This window comes from Diplodia corticola (genome assembly GCF_001883845.1).
Source record: "Diplodia corticola strain CBS 112549 chromosome Unknown scaffold2, whole genome shotgun sequence".
Lineage (NCBI taxonomy): Eukaryota > Fungi > Ascomycota > Dothideomycetes > Botryosphaeriales > Botryosphaeriaceae > Diplodia > Diplodia corticola.
In genome coordinates, this window is record NW_017971481.1 from 802,110 (window position 1) to 817,160 (window position 15,051).

Genomic DNA, 15,051 nt, shown 5'->3' on the forward strand with positions numbered 1-15,051 from the left:
CTCGATCGAAGATTCTCGGGCCACTGCTTCCGATTGCAGCAAAGGGTCTCCCGCGAGCTGAAAAATTGTCATCCACCCACTCAGCGCTCTAGGCTGAACTCGGCAGCTCCACGACTGCCCCTTAAGCAGCCGCCACGTCCCCATTCTTCTCTCGCGCCTCTAGCTCCCTGTGTGCATACGCCCCGACCGAAGCGTAAAATTCGTCATGCCATTGGGACCCGTGTCCGAGCCTCTCGTCCAGCCCCTCAACTCCAAGTCTTGCGCCTCCCTGCCCGCCGCCAGGGGCATTGCTCCACCCAGCCTATATTGCGACGTTGACTGGATCGGGTTCGCCGGCGCCGCGTCGTGTTCAGCTCATTGCTTTCAATCCTTTCCTGTCTATCCGTCGCCTTTCAGATGTTCCCCCGCTCTCTGCTGTTGATGCCTTCGGAGGCGCCGTGATACCTGTAGTTTCGCCACCAACCCCAATCGCCGGGGCTAGCTCCACCTTACCGCGGAGAATTCAATTACCAGGAAGTCGACTGCCTGTTGACTTCCTCTTCGACTATTGGTTACGAACAAATCTGCCGTTGGATTTTTTTACGTACTGTGAGACTGGAGGCGTGCATACACAGTACTACTGTGCAGATGAGCCGCATTTAGCCGTCTTGGGCAAAGCGACTGCAATCCCATCAATCGGAATCGATTCCTAGCAGGCCCTGTTCTGATTTCGAACGAGACACCGCGCCGACCTACTATATACATATTCAAAGTGATCCTTGGTATAACCTGAGCAAGGATTGCCCCTCCAAAGGCCTTTCAGGGCTTACCGACGGAGCGTCACCGGCCACATTATTCACAGTGGATGAGGAGATTCCTGGGTCTTCAACACCCCCCTTAAAACTATGCCTCATTCACAGCGAGTATACTCTCCCCCTTACGCTAATTGACGCTACAATCTAACGGCTCGGCGCTTGTATATATGCAAGGAAAGAGTGCTACATCAGTCGGGATCTAACACGATATGACCTAGCCACTGCTCAAACTTCACGACCCGTCGAGGGAGCCGAACAAAGAAATCCCTCACTAGACCTAGCCCGGCATACTAGACTCAGACGATGACACCTGTCGGCTCTACTTCCCCTTTCACAATAAGCCCTTTCCCTACCGTCTGTGGCGGCTGACTGCCGCGTCGGCCCATCCGGTGGGCGTTCCGGTGGATCTTCATGGCTGCGGGAAGAAAAGAAGCTATTGAAAGCCCCATCGTCAATGACGGTACAAAACAGAAAGCACACGGCAGGTACGCGCAAAGAAAATGTCTGTCGCAACACAACGACCGCAAATGAAACTCCAAGTCGCTACCACCAACCATCCGGCCGTCTGCGCATCTTCTCACCCCTCACCCCTCACCCCAGCCTTGATCATCCACTCTGATTACTCCTTTTCCTTATTTCCAGCACCCACGTGGTGATGGCCTGTGGAGTGCATGCATATTGGCCCGCTCATCGCTCGCCTGCTCGCCTCCACAGCCGATCGCCAGGTGCAGCTATCGACTTTCATAATCGATGCACGTAATCCACCACTCACTGCACGTTCCGGCATCGCAGCTGCAGCTGTCATGTGCGCCGTGATGATGTTCGCGAGAGTAGGTCGCCCCACACACAAACTCTAGTCCGTGGTGTACGGACGCATGTGAGATCCAAGAGCGAGTCGAGTGGGGTGGGGCCCGCCCCGGCCCGAGTGAAGTACTAGTAGGTACTTCGTACGAGACATGTCTAAGCACGATACGAGAAGGGGGATAAGGGAAGAGATTAGATGTTGGGAGTTAGCTGCTGCAAGCCTTAGGATGTCGTGAGGTTTGTGACTTGCGCTTCTTCCTTTTTTCTTCCAAGGTGCCGGTGGTATGCGTTGGGTGACGACAGCAGCAGAACTTACTCATAGCGACGGCCGTTGATTTCGGTGAAAAGAAAAGCTAACATGTAATTAATCACGGTGCATAGTTCTATGTCCTAACAATCATTGGGATTCGAAGCATGAGACTACGATTGGAGCATTACAGGACCGAAAAAAGAGCGTGCAAAGAAAACTCCAGAGCGGTGATATCTCCAACAATAGCAATAGTGATAGTGGCAGCGTGAGTCCAGCCCCGGCGTAAACCACCCCCTTCAACGTTCTTCTACTAAATGACAAGACCAGAAGCTCCAGCAACTCTCCGCTCAACCAGAAAAAGCACCTTGATCCATCCCAAAACAACGCTGACCGTCACCATCATCATCCATAGCGCTCATAACCCGTAAACCGCCCGCCCTATTTCATCCCAAGAAACTCACTGATCCACCTTCCTCAAATTCGGCCAATTCCTCTTCGCCGTCCCGAAATGATCCGCCGCCGGCCCCGCAAACACCAGCCGCGAGCCGGGCGACGCCTCCCTCACCAGATTGACCATGCGCTCGAACACGACCGTCATGTCCGGCTGCCCGCGCAGGCCCCAGCCGATGCAGACGCCGTCCCACGGCCTGCCTTGGTGGCCGCCGCCGCGGATCTTCCTCTCGCTCTCGGCCCAGACACCTCGGCCTTCGTCTCTGATTCGGTCGTCGTCGTTTTCCTGGTTGTTGTTGTCGACCTCGTCGTCGTCGTCCGGGACGAAGAAGTAGGTTTCGTGGAAGAGGTCGGGCACGGCGTCGAATTCTTGCAGCCCTTTGGCGACGGCGGCGCGGACGGTGGGCATGTCGAGCTTGTGCCCGAGGTGTGCGGCGGCCCAGTCGAGGTCGAGACCGATGGTGAGGAGGGAGGTGACGGGCTGTCGTCGTCCGTCTTGGGTGGGGGTGGCGGCGCTCATGGTTGGTTGGTTGGTTGGTTGGTTGGTTGGTTGGTCAATGGTTGGGCCTCGTCAAGGTATGTACGTAGGAGGGGATTGGGTTGTAGATCTTCTTTTTCGGATGATATGTCACTCAGCATGGCAGGCTTGACGTTTTATGTGTTCGTCGTCACTGTTCGAATCCTATACAGTCAGCCGTGCCCGTGACGCGGGTCGGACGCTCGGAAGCCGAGAGCCACCCGCCCCGTCCGCCCCTCGTAAGCATCGGAATCCGAAAACAATCCAGAACAGAGTGCTTATAAGATGGGCTGGCCCAGGCTCCTGCATGCGCACACTCATGGAACAGCTGTTCTTGATGGCGGTGAACTGACCTTCCGAGCCCAGAACCGTGTCTGCCGCGGTCAGCCAAGCTCGTGAAGAATGTATTGAGTTTTGTCGAGGCAATACAGTCCATTGGTTGTATCTTGCTGATTGGACAATGCACTTCTCTTGGTCTCAGAGGTATCGATGATCTGGTCGTTGGCCATTACTCTGACCCTATAGCAGGATGAGATACGCACCTAGCCCAACAGTCACGTAAACATACTTCATCTCAGCATCTCGACAGGCGCCCGGCACGACATGGATGTGTGAGCTATTAGCCAGGCGCGCGAGGCACCAAAGACTCCTCACGGTTGCGTGTGGCGTCACGGAGAGATGTCGAGGAGAATGAGGGTTGTCGGAAATGATTTGTTGTGCTCCTCGGGAGGCTTCAAAATCGGTGGATCTTAGTTAGCTTCACTCCTTCCCATACCGGTCTTCTCGCCTGGTGAATTAACCGTAAATACAGCAACAGTGTCGGTTCGGTAAAGACAACAGCACGTGAATCGCTTTGCTGTTTGTCACAATAGTCATGTTTGCCGCACGACCAGGGCTTTGGCCAATCAGTGTTGTCATTCAAGTTGCAACGATACATCTCAGCTAAGTAATTAAAAATTGAAAAAGCACGGCGCGGATGGCCGTCCAGCTGTTCGAACGTGTCGACGTTCAAGAGCATGCCAATCGAAAAGACACAAACAAAGGAACCGCAACGGCGCACGAAAGTCGGCCTCGTCGACACTGCCCCAGCCACGGAATCTCCAGCTACTACACCCAGCCGGGCAAAAGCAACCGCCTCGGGGTGAGCCAGAAGTTCTCCATGGTCCTCGACACGGTGGACCGGGCATCCGGGTGGGCCAGGTCCTCGTCGGACCTCTCGACGGCGGCCTTTCTCTCAATCTCAAAGATCTTCCACGACCGCAGCATCCACAGGCAGGCGGCGCCCAGGATGAACATGGCGCCGACAAAGACCTGGGCGACGAGGTACTTGCGGGTGCCCTCGCCCAGGCCGATGCCGTTGACCAGCTGCATGGCGATGGGCTCGGCAAAGGTGGTGGGCAGCACGAGGGCGAAGCACACGACGCCGAAGACGCCGGCCATGTCGGCGATGCCGACGACCTCGGCCAGGACGGGGCTGATGGTGGCCCAGAAGGTGCCGCACACGGTGCCGGCGAGCACGGCGAAGACGCACAGCAGCGGGTAGCTGTGGGCGGGGATCCACAGGGCGAGGCACAGCACGGCGCACAGGGCGGTGGTCAGCATGGCCATGTTGATGCGGCCGAGGCGGTCGCTGTAGAAGCCGACGACGGGCCTGCCGATGCCCAGGCCGAGGTTGAGCAGCGCGTTGGCGACGGCGCCCTGCGAGTCGGACAGGCCGATGGTCGAGGCGAAGTTGGGCAGCGAGTAGTAGATGGTGATGTAGCCCAGCTCGGTGACGACGCCCCACAGCACGATGAGCAGCACCTCGACGCGGCCGAAGTCGCGCAGGTCGAAGTTGCGCAGCATGCCGGTGAGCTGCTTCTTGCCCGCGCGCCGCTGCCGCGCCGTCATGGCCTTGGGCCGCGCCAGCACCGCCTGCGGCACCCGGTCGCGCAGCAGCAGCGACGACGCCGTGTTGACGACGGCGCTGCACAGCGCCAGCACCCGGTACGTCCAGCCCACGCCCAGCCTGGCGATGGCGTGGTCCGTCCCCAGGCTGTACGCCAGCCCGCCGAGCCCCGCCCCGGACGACGCCAGCCCCAGCGCCAGGCTGCGCCGCGTCGAGAACCACGGCGGCAGCACCGCCGTCGCCGTGATGTACAGGAACCCCATGCCCCACCCGTACGCCACGCCCTGGCTGAGGAAGAGGTGCCAGATGGTCGTCGCGTACGCCGACGCGAACAGCGCCGCGAACACGACCGCCGTGCCCATCAGCAGCGTCGTCGGCGTCCCCAGCTTCTCGCGGCTGGTCACCGCGAGCGGCGACACCATGAGCGCCTGCGAGATGGACAGCCCGCCGATGAGGGCGTATTCCAGGTGGCCCGCCCCGGGGTACGTCGAGTTCTGCAGGAAGTGGTTGAGGATCACCCCCCACGCCTGCCGGTGCCCGTGTCACGGTCAGACTCGAGCGCTCTCGCTGGCTTCCGAAAAGGGTTGGTTGGCAGGGGCCACTTACGCCGTTGATGCCCCAGGTGTGGGCGTTGATGAGGAAGACGCTGACGGTGCAGACCCAGGCATAGCCTCCGTTCGGCGGCACGTCCTCCTGCAGCGCCATGTGCGCGTCCTCTGCCGGCTGCATCGTCTGCCGCGCTGCCTGCTGCGTCTCCGTGTCGTTGTCAACGTCAACCACCACTTCCGAGGACCTGATGGTCGCAGTCTGGCCGTCTCCCATGGTTTTCAGGGCTCAACAGTGGCAAGCAAAGAAAGGAATGAATGATCATCGAGGCATGCAGCATCTCGGGCGCTTATATATTTTCCGGCGTCGACAAGGAGAAGACGTGAGATGTCGAGGTTATGGCAAGAAGTGCTCGCTGCAACATCCCCACCGAGTTGCCGGAAATGGAGAAGCAATCCGCACCATCGAAAAGGACCGAACAAGGCTTTGTCGCTACACATACCGCTCATTGGACCATCCGGATGGTATTACATGTGAATGTCTGCCGACTTGGACCTAGCGCCGCCCGCCTCTCCCTGAGCTGCCTGTATTACTCGCTTATGACGAAACTCAGGCCTTCAGGACTCCTCCTCCTGATGATGATGAATCTTCGCGTCCGACACCAAGAAACCAGCTCCGCGCCAGCCCGTGAATGGTTCTCGTTCGAGGCTGGCCTCATGCAGCGCAGGTGGCCTTGGCAAATACCTATGAGTCACTGCATTACTAAGCATACATTACCCAGAGCACACGACCTGATGAGACTCGGCCTTTGCATGTATGTACATGCAGTGTCATCAGTTCTCCGGCTTGCGTCCATAGACAACAGAGCTGCGAGCTGGTCAGCAAGAGCTGATTCAGTAATCGGCCCGAGGACTTACTATGTGTAGTAAGCGTGTACTTTGCGACTCCTGATTGCGGCTCGGAACCTCGCCACCAGCACCTGCACCTCCTCGTATTTCCACTGGGCTGCAAGTCAGTTCTGGAACAAGATAAGAGCGGGGAACGCGGGAGCATACGCCAAGCACATGTGTGCAGAGGTACATCGCCCACCCCTCGGCACCCTGGAAGCAATACAGCAGGTGCCACTTGCCGATCTCCTTCAGCCTAGGATCGCTGCTCCACGGTCCGATTGGCACCTTGTAGTCCACCTGCTGGACGTCCTCAAATCCGGCGTCAATCATGCGCTGTTTCATGTCCTTCCAGATGTCGAGCGTCCGCCCGAACTTGGGCGAGTTGGCCGCGTCGATGAAGAGGGGTCCCCATTCCTTCAGGACGTCGTCTTCGTACTTGTCCAGCGTGTCGTCGTCGCACCGCGTGAGGATGGACATTTCCAGCTGCTGGAACCACCCGCCCGGCTTGAGCGTCCGGAGCACCTGCCGGTAGTACTTGTCCCAGTCGTCGATGCTGCCGTACAGGCAGCGCGTGTGGACAAAGTCGAAGTGGTTCGCCGGGAAAGTCCACGTCTCGGTGGCGTCGTCGAGCTCGAACTTGCAGTTGGGAGGCCTTTGATGTCGCACTCAGTCCCGCATTCTCATCAAGGTAGCCAGTCTCTCGCCTGGAGTCTTACAGCAGGGAAGGCTGAATGGGAGACAGGTCCGTTCCGATGACCTCGGCGCTCGGATATTCATCCGCGAAGTCTCTGGGGGGTTGGCGACGAGTATCAGCACAAGACGCTGGGGGAACAGAATCAGGCCGCGGCACACTCACATTGCCCATATTCCGGTGCCGGTGCCGACGTCGAGGACTCTCTGGATCACTGATTAGGTTTGTGACGTCCAAGACGGAGAAGTGTTCTTGCCTGAGGGTTATCGCCAATGGGCGCGAGCATGAGCTTGTCGCCGAGGACTATCCTCAGCATGTGATGGCTGCGATGGACTCAGGGACATGTTTTGATACGAAGAACAACAGCGCATCAGCTTACCCGATGTCCAACTGGTCGTTCTGGGTGTCGTCGTTGGGTCCCCTGAATGGCAGTGGCGTGAGCATTGAAAACAATTGACGGGCGCGCAGGCTGTCTGCGTACCAGTATGCCCCCTCTTTCCACTTCTGGTAGCGGCGGCCATTTTCAAAGCGGTGTCGCCAGATGGTGGAGGCGATGGAGGTGGTGTCGCTGAGTTCGTCCTCGCCATAGGCCGAGTCGTCCTCGTTCTCGTCCTGCGGGGCGGACATGAGCACCGGGAGTGTCACGGGCAGCTAGGAAGAGAATGAGGGGGTTGCATACGACTGGAATGTTGACGACTGGCTCGTTGGACGGAGCAAACTCCGTGTCGGCGGAAGTGGGGCGGGGAGGGGAGGACATGGCGGAAAATTAAGTTGGTCGGGGGCTAGGGAACGTGGCAGCGGATGCTCCCGTGCGTTACCAAACTAACTTTTGGACGACAGCCGGAGCGCAGGAAATGAAAGAAAGGGTTGGTGAGGGGGGAGGGGGCGGGGGAAAAGCGGCGTGGACGTGGTGCGTCGTCTGCAGGGGTCCGTCAGGGAAGCTCCGTCTCTTCTTCGAATGCCACCGCGAGGCGTTCCTTCGCCCGGTTCTCGTCGACGCCAAGCGCCTGTCGCCTCCGGCGCTTCCGCGCAACGTGGTTCGCGCGCCCGGGCTCGGGACCTGCATGCTGGCTTCCCGTCGCGGCAACAGGCCCACACAAATCTGGCTGCTGATCGCGGGCAGGGGTCGCCGTGCGAGTCAGCGTCTGTCATAAGACCTTCACCGTTGCCGAGGCTGACCAGAAGAAGTAGCTCCAGCACTTGAAATTCATGGGCGTTGCTGCTGAACAACGCAAAAGACGCGCCATCGTCGGGTCTGGAGACTCCATGCCAAGCGGTATCAGCATCGCGAAGGTGGAGCTGTTGCCGCATTGATTCGTCTGCTGGAGGCCTCAATGCGCATTGAACCTTTTGCGCAATCACGGACGGGGTTGTATCCCCTATCTCGGTCGCACAAGACTTCAGCCCTGGGATCACCAGGGTGGGGGAGGCAGCTTCTCCGCATTGGGGCTCAAAAGATACCAGACTGACAGTAGAAAGCTTTGACTGGTCAAATTGTTTCGCTTCGTCAGCATCAGCGTCGTGCCAATCCAACGATCATGCACACAACTCGCCAAGTCTGGGCTCTAGACCTGATCTGGCTCAGCCAAATCCTGCTTCATCCATGCCATTCTCCTCTTGAGGACTCAAGTCAACATTCAACCTACAAGACTACACTGGCATCCGCACATGGCGGCCAAAGGACGTGGATACACTTCTCGCACACTTGCACGACCTCATCAAAAATGAGATCGGCTCTGCGGGGCAGCATTCCAAGTAGCGCACATCTCACACCTGAGATGGTCCGCAGAAGCAACTGTAACCCCAGACAAACATCTCCAATGTATTGTTCCTCTGCCTGCTGGCTGTTTACACCGGGTTCTCGCTACCCCGGCGACTCCGCGCAGCCGTTCCAGGCACGAGGCGCTTCAAGCCGATCCAAGGCGTATTGACGGGGCTGTCGCCATCGTTAAGGAGGAGGTCGTAAAGGAAGCCGCCGAAGGTGGTGCCAAAGAAGGGAGCGACCATCGGGATCTGCATGCGCCGCACCCACTTGTCAGCAGGCACCGCTCAAACACGTGATGGAAGGAAGCGATCTGTGACGTACCCAGAAATAATAGTTCCCTGCTCTCCACACGTTGGGCCCGTAGCCGAGCATGTACGACATCAGGCGCGGACCGAAGTCACGAGCGAGGTTGATGGCGTAGCCGGTTTCCCAACCACTAACGACCACGCACCTCACGGTCAGCAACTCGCAGGCGTATGCGCATGTGGTAGGTAAGCGGCTTACAAGCAAGCACCGATGCCGAATATCAAGAAGAACAGGGCCAGGGGCGTCAGCGGGCCGGCGCCGATGTTGTCGTCGTCCTTGAGCGCGAAGATGACCAGCATCAGGACGGTGGACGCGACGAACTCGGAGAAGAACATGCCGGTGCGGGTCATGAACTCGGCCGGGTAGGTGCAGAAGATGCCGGCGCTGGACGTGTTGGAGTAGCCCGGCACCGTGCGCACCCCGTAGCCCTCGAAGTTGTCGATGGCCGAGTTGTAGTTGCCGTACACCACGGCCGACGCGCACATGGCCCCGAGCACCTGCGCCGCCGTGTAGACGGGGAACTTGCGCCACGGGAACTTGCGGAAGACGCAGTTGGCGAAGGTCACGGCCGGGTTGATGTGCCCGCCCGAGTAGCCTGAGCAATATACGCCGAGCATCACGCCGAGTCTGGACGACGGGTCAGAGACGTCACTTCGGCGCGACCGGAGCATGAGAGACGGTCACTCACCCCCAGCCCCAAGAGATGGACTGGTAGTCCCCCTTCTCGGCCTCAGAGAGGACCACCTGGGCTACAACGCCGTCGCCGAAGAGAATCAGAACAAAGGTGCCGAGGAACTCTGAGAAGGCTTCCTTGTGGATGCGCCTGATCCGGCTCCAGAGGAGCGTGGGCCGGGCATCCTGTTCCACGATAACGTCCGAGTCACTCCCGGTCTCAATAGCGATCTTGTGGTCAACGCCATATTCGCTATCGGTCCTTGGCGGCGGCTCCTGTCCCCTGGAAGGTTGGTATTTTTGAGTCCTGGTAGCCGGCGCGGCTATATCCTCAATATGAATCGCACCAAAACCAGAGTCCTCCCTAACATGGAGAGGGGTCCCAGCATGGTGCCGCGCCATCGCGATCCAATAAGACAAGGGGGGGGAGTCAAAGATACAAAAGCGGACGAGAAATGACCTGGACAAGAGACGTCTTTGGATTCAATAACCACCGTCCATCTACAGCGGACAGCGTCTGGGCTTTATAAAGCCATCACACAGCGTCCGCGGTCTACCAAAGAGATTCGTGCAAACTCCTCTCCCCCGCACCATCAGTAATACTACACCAGTCCTGCCCTTGCACTTCGGTGATGCCAGAGACCGGCACTGGTGGTGACACCAAGACCAACCGCCAACGAACCGGTAGTTTGTTCTCAAAAGACACGGTCATTTGCCAAAGTGGCCTCCTGGACATCGCGGCGCCAATAGTGACGATGCCAACATCCGGGAACGGATGCCGTGAAGCTTGGGTGGCGGTTGATGTAACCTGTGCCATGGGGAGGACAATATGCGGTGAGGGGTAAGATGAGGGCGTGAGATGAATGCGTTCGCGGCATCAAGGCGAAGTGATTGGATTGTGCTACTTACTCCCCTCCCACGCCGCCTCCCATTGCACGGCGTTAGCTTCCTGGGGAAGGTGGATGAATACGACACACGCCAACGGCATCGCTGAGTGGCGTGATGGAGATGGTTTCCCCGGAGAGTTGGGTGTGCAGGTGTGGCAGCCCTTCGGCTGTGCTTCTCCAACCCTTTGATCCGTATCACTTGCGCTCACCACTCAAAAGGCGCCCTTTCGTTCCGTAGACTAGGCTGACAGGACCCAGACCTGCAGGTGTTCGATTTGAGAAGTTGGACTGCGCAATCCCTCTTTCCAGCTCTCTGCGGCGAATAGCATGAGGGCGATTTTTGAGCAGCCGCAGAATCTGTACCCCAGACTGGGTAGTGGGGCTGTGTGAAGCGATGGCCTGGAACGTCTTCTTTGTTGTGGGAGGGTTGGGGTTCAGCCGCCGCGTAGTGCAAGGAAGCTCGACCGTCATGCCGAGGTAATGGACACAGCGAGCGCGTTCGAGGAAACGTGGAAGGCCGGAGGTGGAGCTGATGGCAACGGCGATGCATCCCAGAACAGTCAGAAGCCACGCGGTGGTCGTACAATGGCGTTCTTCCGGGCGGATGGGTGCGGAGAAGATCATGTTCGAGCTTACAGTACTTGAGGTACGTCCGGGTTTATTCCCAGCCGTGGATTAATGCCGCGCTGAGCCGTGTGACGAAAGGCATGCCTCTGGGAGAGGAAGCTGATTCGGATAGGGTGTGGCGCCAAGCTTTGCGGGGAACCGTTGATCCTGCCTGATCCTTGACCAATCAATCCTGGGCGAACACGCGCGATTCGGGCATGTTCGTCCGACGCAGCTGGCTGACTGCAGAGTCCTCTGTGCCCTGCTGTGGCTTGCAACGCGCCTCTAATACTCTTCGCCCTGCTGCTGGCCCAAGATGCTCTCTGCTGTACCACTGCTCTTTCAGTCCCTTCTCTGCCGACCTGAAAATGAACAGCAACCACGAAGAGACGTTTGTTGGTGCCATCGACCAGGGGACAACTAGCTCCCGCTTCCTGATATTCAATCCTTCCGGGGAGCTGGTTGCTTCGCACCAGGTGGAGTTCACACAGTACTTCCCGAACTCTGGGTATGCCAGCGCCCCGGATCCTTCTCTTGAAGCGAACACTGATTGCCCCCAGCTGGCACGAGCACGACCCTCTGGAGATTGTCTCCAGCGTCGAATTCTGCATTGAAGAAGCCGTCAAGGCCTTCGAGTCCCAAGGCTATAACCGCTCGCAGATCAGAGCGGTCGGCATTACGAACCAGCGCGAGACGACTGTGGTGTGGGATCGGGAGACGGGCAAACCGCTCTACAATGCTATCGTCTGGACCGACACGCGCGCCCAGGCGCTAGCCCGTGAGCTCAAGGCACGGCCTGGGTCAGACAAGCTTCAGCAAATCTGTGGACTGCCACTGTCCACGTACCCCAGTTCGGCAAAGCTGTTGTGGATGCTGGACAATGTTCCCGACGTCAAGGCTGCATACGACGAGGGGAAGTTGACGTTCGGTACTGTGGATACCTGGCTGGTGTACCAGCTGAACGGAGGGCCTGCCAGTAATGTTTTCGTGACCGATGCCACTAATGCGTCGCGGACCATGTTCATGAACATCTCAACCCTGCGTTATGATGATGCGTTGCTGGACTTCTTCCAGCTGAACAGGGCCAAGGTGCACCTGCCAAAGATTGTCGACAGCATCGATGCCAAGGCATATGGCCACTTGGCGTCCGGGGCCTTGAAGGGCCTCGTCATTGCAGGCTGTCTGGGAGACCAGTCGGCTGCACTGGTCGGCCAGAAGGGATTCTCGCCAGGCCTCGCCAAGAACACTTATGGAACAGGCTGCTTCCTATTGTACAACGTGGGCGACAAGCCTGTGATCTCCAAGCATGGACTTCTGGCCACGGTCGCGTACGTCTTCGACGGTAAGCCCGTCTACGCCTTGGAGGGCAGCATCGCAGTGGCAGGATCCGGGATCAAGTTCCTCCAGAACAACCTCAACCTCTTCAACGAAGCTCCGGAGATCAATGATCTCGCGACTTCGGTGGAGGACAATGGAGGGGTCGTCTTCGTCACGGCCTTCAGCGGTCTTTTTGCGCCGTACTGGATCGATGACGCGAAGGGCACAATGTGTAAGTTTCCAACTCTTCAATGGTTTCACCGGCTGTAGACGGGGAGAGCATGATTCAAGACGAGAGAAAAAAAAAGGTTGACTGACGAATAACAAACCTACAGTTGGCATTACGCTCAACACGAAGAAGGGCCACATCGCTCGCGCTACACTGGAAGCAACCTGCTACCAAACAAAGGCCATCCTTGACGCCATGCAGCTCGACAGCGGCCATGCTCTTGCCGAGTTGGCTGTTGACGGGGGCATGTCAAACTCGGATCTTTGCATGCAAACCCAAGCCGACACCATCGGCATTCCGGTATACCGGCCAAAGTACGTATGTCCGATGGCCGTATTGGAAGGCGCGCGTCATTGACAGCTCATGCCTCGCAGGATGCGCGAGACCACGGCACTCGGGGCGGCGATTGCAGCTGGCCTGGCGACAGGCGTCTGGCGCAGCTTCGCCGAACTGCGCGACGTCAATCGGGCCGGCGGTACCGTGTTCGAGCCGTCAACCTCGGCGGCCGATCGGAATGCGAAGTTCGCGGCCTGGACGAAGGCGGTCGAGAAATGCAGAGGCTGGGTCGACGTGTCGGGCAAGGCCAAGGGCGAGGTGCCGCCGCCGCCGCCGGGCAGTGGCAGGCTGGAGGCGCCGAAGTTCCGGCAGCGCGTCGACTCGGCAGTGAGCGACGGCAACCTGGATCTGGACGGCATGGACGCGGAGGACTTGCAGATGGAGCTGCGCAAGATTGAGATTCTGCAGAGCCTCAAGAGACTGCGCAGCACGCGGCGCAGCCAGCTGTAGACTACCGCATTGGGCATAAGCCGTCGCCGCTCGGGTCAGCGGTGGACAGGCGTCCATGATTCGAGCCTGTTCTGAGATGATTCGTTAGCTCCACCACTGAAACACTTGACCCAGCGCAGCACGCTGCCGGCGGCCACTCGCAGCAGCATGCTGCGCCGCGACAAGCCCCAGCTCGCACCAAACGGGGCGGCGACGCGGCGGGCACAGGAGGGGGGTTGGGACGAGGATTTGGTTTTCCCCGGCGTCGATGCAGTGGCCAGCCGCGTCACGTGCACTCGGCTGCTTGGAGCATGACGCCAACGCCTTCCGGCTCTGGCCATGCGCTGCGCCAGCCTGTGGTTGGCCGTCTTCGATCGCCCAAGCTTCTTCAAGTCCCCCAGACCTCCGTCCCGTTCAGCCAGCTCCAACATCACCCCATTGTCCCTCCTCTCTGCTCTCCTTTCCCATCCGCCACACCTGCGCGCGCATCAATCATCCCGCACCCATCGTCGCATCCGCCCTGCGACCACCCTCACTCTCATTTGCCGTCCCTCCGCGCCTGTTCACGTGTCGCAGCGCTAGCAGCTTAGCTCCCTCAGCTCCGAGCGCGCATCAATCCCCGTCATCGTCATGGCCGAGCAGGAAATCCAGAAGGGCGACGAAGGTACGTCCTCCAATCGCGTCCAATCCGCCGCCGCCTGAAGCGCGCCGACGCACCCTTGATGCGCCCACCCTCGCGTCTGCACGCGTCTACCCCGGCTCCAGCCCTTTCCCCGGCCCGTGCGATGACGTAGCATGCGCGCCGCCGCATGTCAGCCAGACAACACAAGTCGTCCATCCGTCCACCTCCCTGTCCGATGCCTGTGCGAATCCCCTCGCTGACCCGTGCTTTTCTTTGCCCTTGCAGTGTCGTGGAAGTGGGGCGGTGGTGCGCCCGGCGGTACCGTCGCCGAGGTCGCCAAGGAAGGCGAGATCGCCATCGAGTCCAACAAGGGCAACACCATCAAGAAGAACGCCGACCCCGAAAACCCCGCCGTGCACATCGAGCGCCCCGGCAACGATGTCGTGAAGAGAGCCTCCGAGCTCGACGTCGAGTCCAAGGCTAATGGCTCCGAGGACAAGAAGGAGGAGGAGAAGGAGGAGGCGGGAAAGAAGGACGACGACAAGGAGAACGAGGAGAAAGATGACAAGAACGAGACGGGCAAGAAGGACGAGGACAAGGACAGCAAGGAGGAAGCCACCAATGGTGAGAAGAAGGCCGACGAGGAAACGAAGGAAGAGGAAAAGAAGGAAGCTGCCGAGAAGGCCGACGACAAGGAAGAAGAGAAGACTTCAGAGAAGAAGGAGAGCGACGAGGCGCAGACGGGCGACAAGCGGAAGGCCAGGCAGACCAACGGTGAGGGAAAGAAGAAGAGCGAGAAGAAGTCTGAGGAGAAGGCCGAGGACAAGCAGGACGGCGAGCCGGCCGCCAAGCAGCAGAAGACGGATGCTGAGGCCAACGGTAAGAAGGGTCGCGGCAGACCCAAGAAGGCGGAGAACGGCGAGAAGAAGTCGGCAGCGAAGGCCAAGCCCAAGAAGGAGCCCAAGAAGGCTGCCACGGAGACGGGCGAGCCCCGGCGCAGCGGCAGGAACAAGTCGTCGTAGGCGGGTTGCCGGCATGATTATATACTGCCA

The 15,051-nt window shown here is 59.0% G+C and overlaps 6 protein-coding genes across 6 annotated transcripts; 2 read left to right on the plus strand and 4 right to left on the minus strand.

The window, feature by feature from the left end:
- Nucleotides 1-2,305: 2,305 nt before the first annotated feature.
- Nucleotides 2,306-2,818, minus strand: BKCO1_2000265 (ubiquinone menaquinone biosynthesis methyltransferase; the record flags this gene model as incomplete). The annotated part of the gene is made up of 1 exon (XM_020272469.1): nt 2,306-2,818. The coding sequence occupies one exon, from the start codon at nt 2,816-2,818 to the stop codon at nt 2,306-2,308; it is 513 nt and encodes a 170-aa protein (XP_020134822.1).
- Nucleotides 2,819-3,922: 1,104 nt separating this feature from the next.
- Nucleotides 3,923-5,525, minus strand: BKCO1_2000266 (mfs general substrate transporter; the record flags this gene model as incomplete). Its single annotated transcript, XM_020272470.1, has 2 exons — nt 3,923-5,230; nt 5,310-5,525. 2 exons carry the CDS (start codon nt 5,523-5,525, stop codon nt 3,923-3,925), a joined length of 1,524 nt encoding a protein of 507 aa, XP_020134825.1.
- Nucleotides 5,526-6,082: 557 nt separating this feature from the next.
- BKCO1_2000267 (sam dependent methyltransferase) lies at nt 6,083-7,587 on the minus strand (the record flags this gene model as incomplete). The annotated part of the gene is made up of 9 exons (XM_020272471.1): nt 6,083-6,116; nt 6,167-6,249; nt 6,305-6,791; nt 6,856-6,927; nt 6,996-7,036; nt 7,087-7,153; nt 7,210-7,251; nt 7,312-7,442; nt 7,510-7,587. 9 exons carry the CDS (start codon nt 7,585-7,587, stop codon nt 6,083-6,085), a joined length of 1,035 nt encoding a protein of 344 aa, XP_020134824.1.
- A 1,091-nt stretch (nt 7,588-8,678) lies between these two features.
- Nucleotides 8,679-9,975, minus strand: BKCO1_2000268 (aquaglyceroporin like other eukaryote; the record flags this gene model as incomplete). The annotated part of the gene is made up of 4 exons (XM_020272472.1): nt 8,679-8,843; nt 8,917-9,031; nt 9,100-9,528; nt 9,590-9,975. 4 exons carry the CDS (start codon nt 9,973-9,975, stop codon nt 8,679-8,681), a joined length of 1,095 nt encoding a protein of 364 aa, XP_020134831.1.
- Nucleotides 9,976-11,434: 1,459 nt separating this feature from the next.
- BKCO1_2000269 (glycerol kinase) lies at nt 11,435-13,398 on the plus strand (the record flags this gene model as incomplete). The annotated part of the gene is made up of 4 exons (XM_020272473.1): nt 11,435-11,574; nt 11,627-12,615; nt 12,719-12,926; nt 12,987-13,398. The coding sequence occupies 4 exons, from the start codon at nt 11,435-11,437 to the stop codon at nt 13,396-13,398; spliced, it is 1,749 nt and encodes a 582-aa protein (XP_020134889.1).
- A 609-nt stretch (nt 13,399-14,007) lies between these two features.
- Nucleotides 14,008-15,021, plus strand: BKCO1_2000270 (hmg-i hmg-y dna-binding conserved site protein; the record flags this gene model as incomplete). Its single annotated transcript, XM_020272475.1, has 2 exons — nt 14,008-14,041; nt 14,285-15,021. The coding sequence occupies 2 exons, from the start codon at nt 14,008-14,010 to the stop codon at nt 15,019-15,021; spliced, it is 771 nt and encodes a 256-aa protein (XP_020134984.1).
- Between the last annotated feature and the right edge of the window lie 30 nt (nt 15,022-15,051).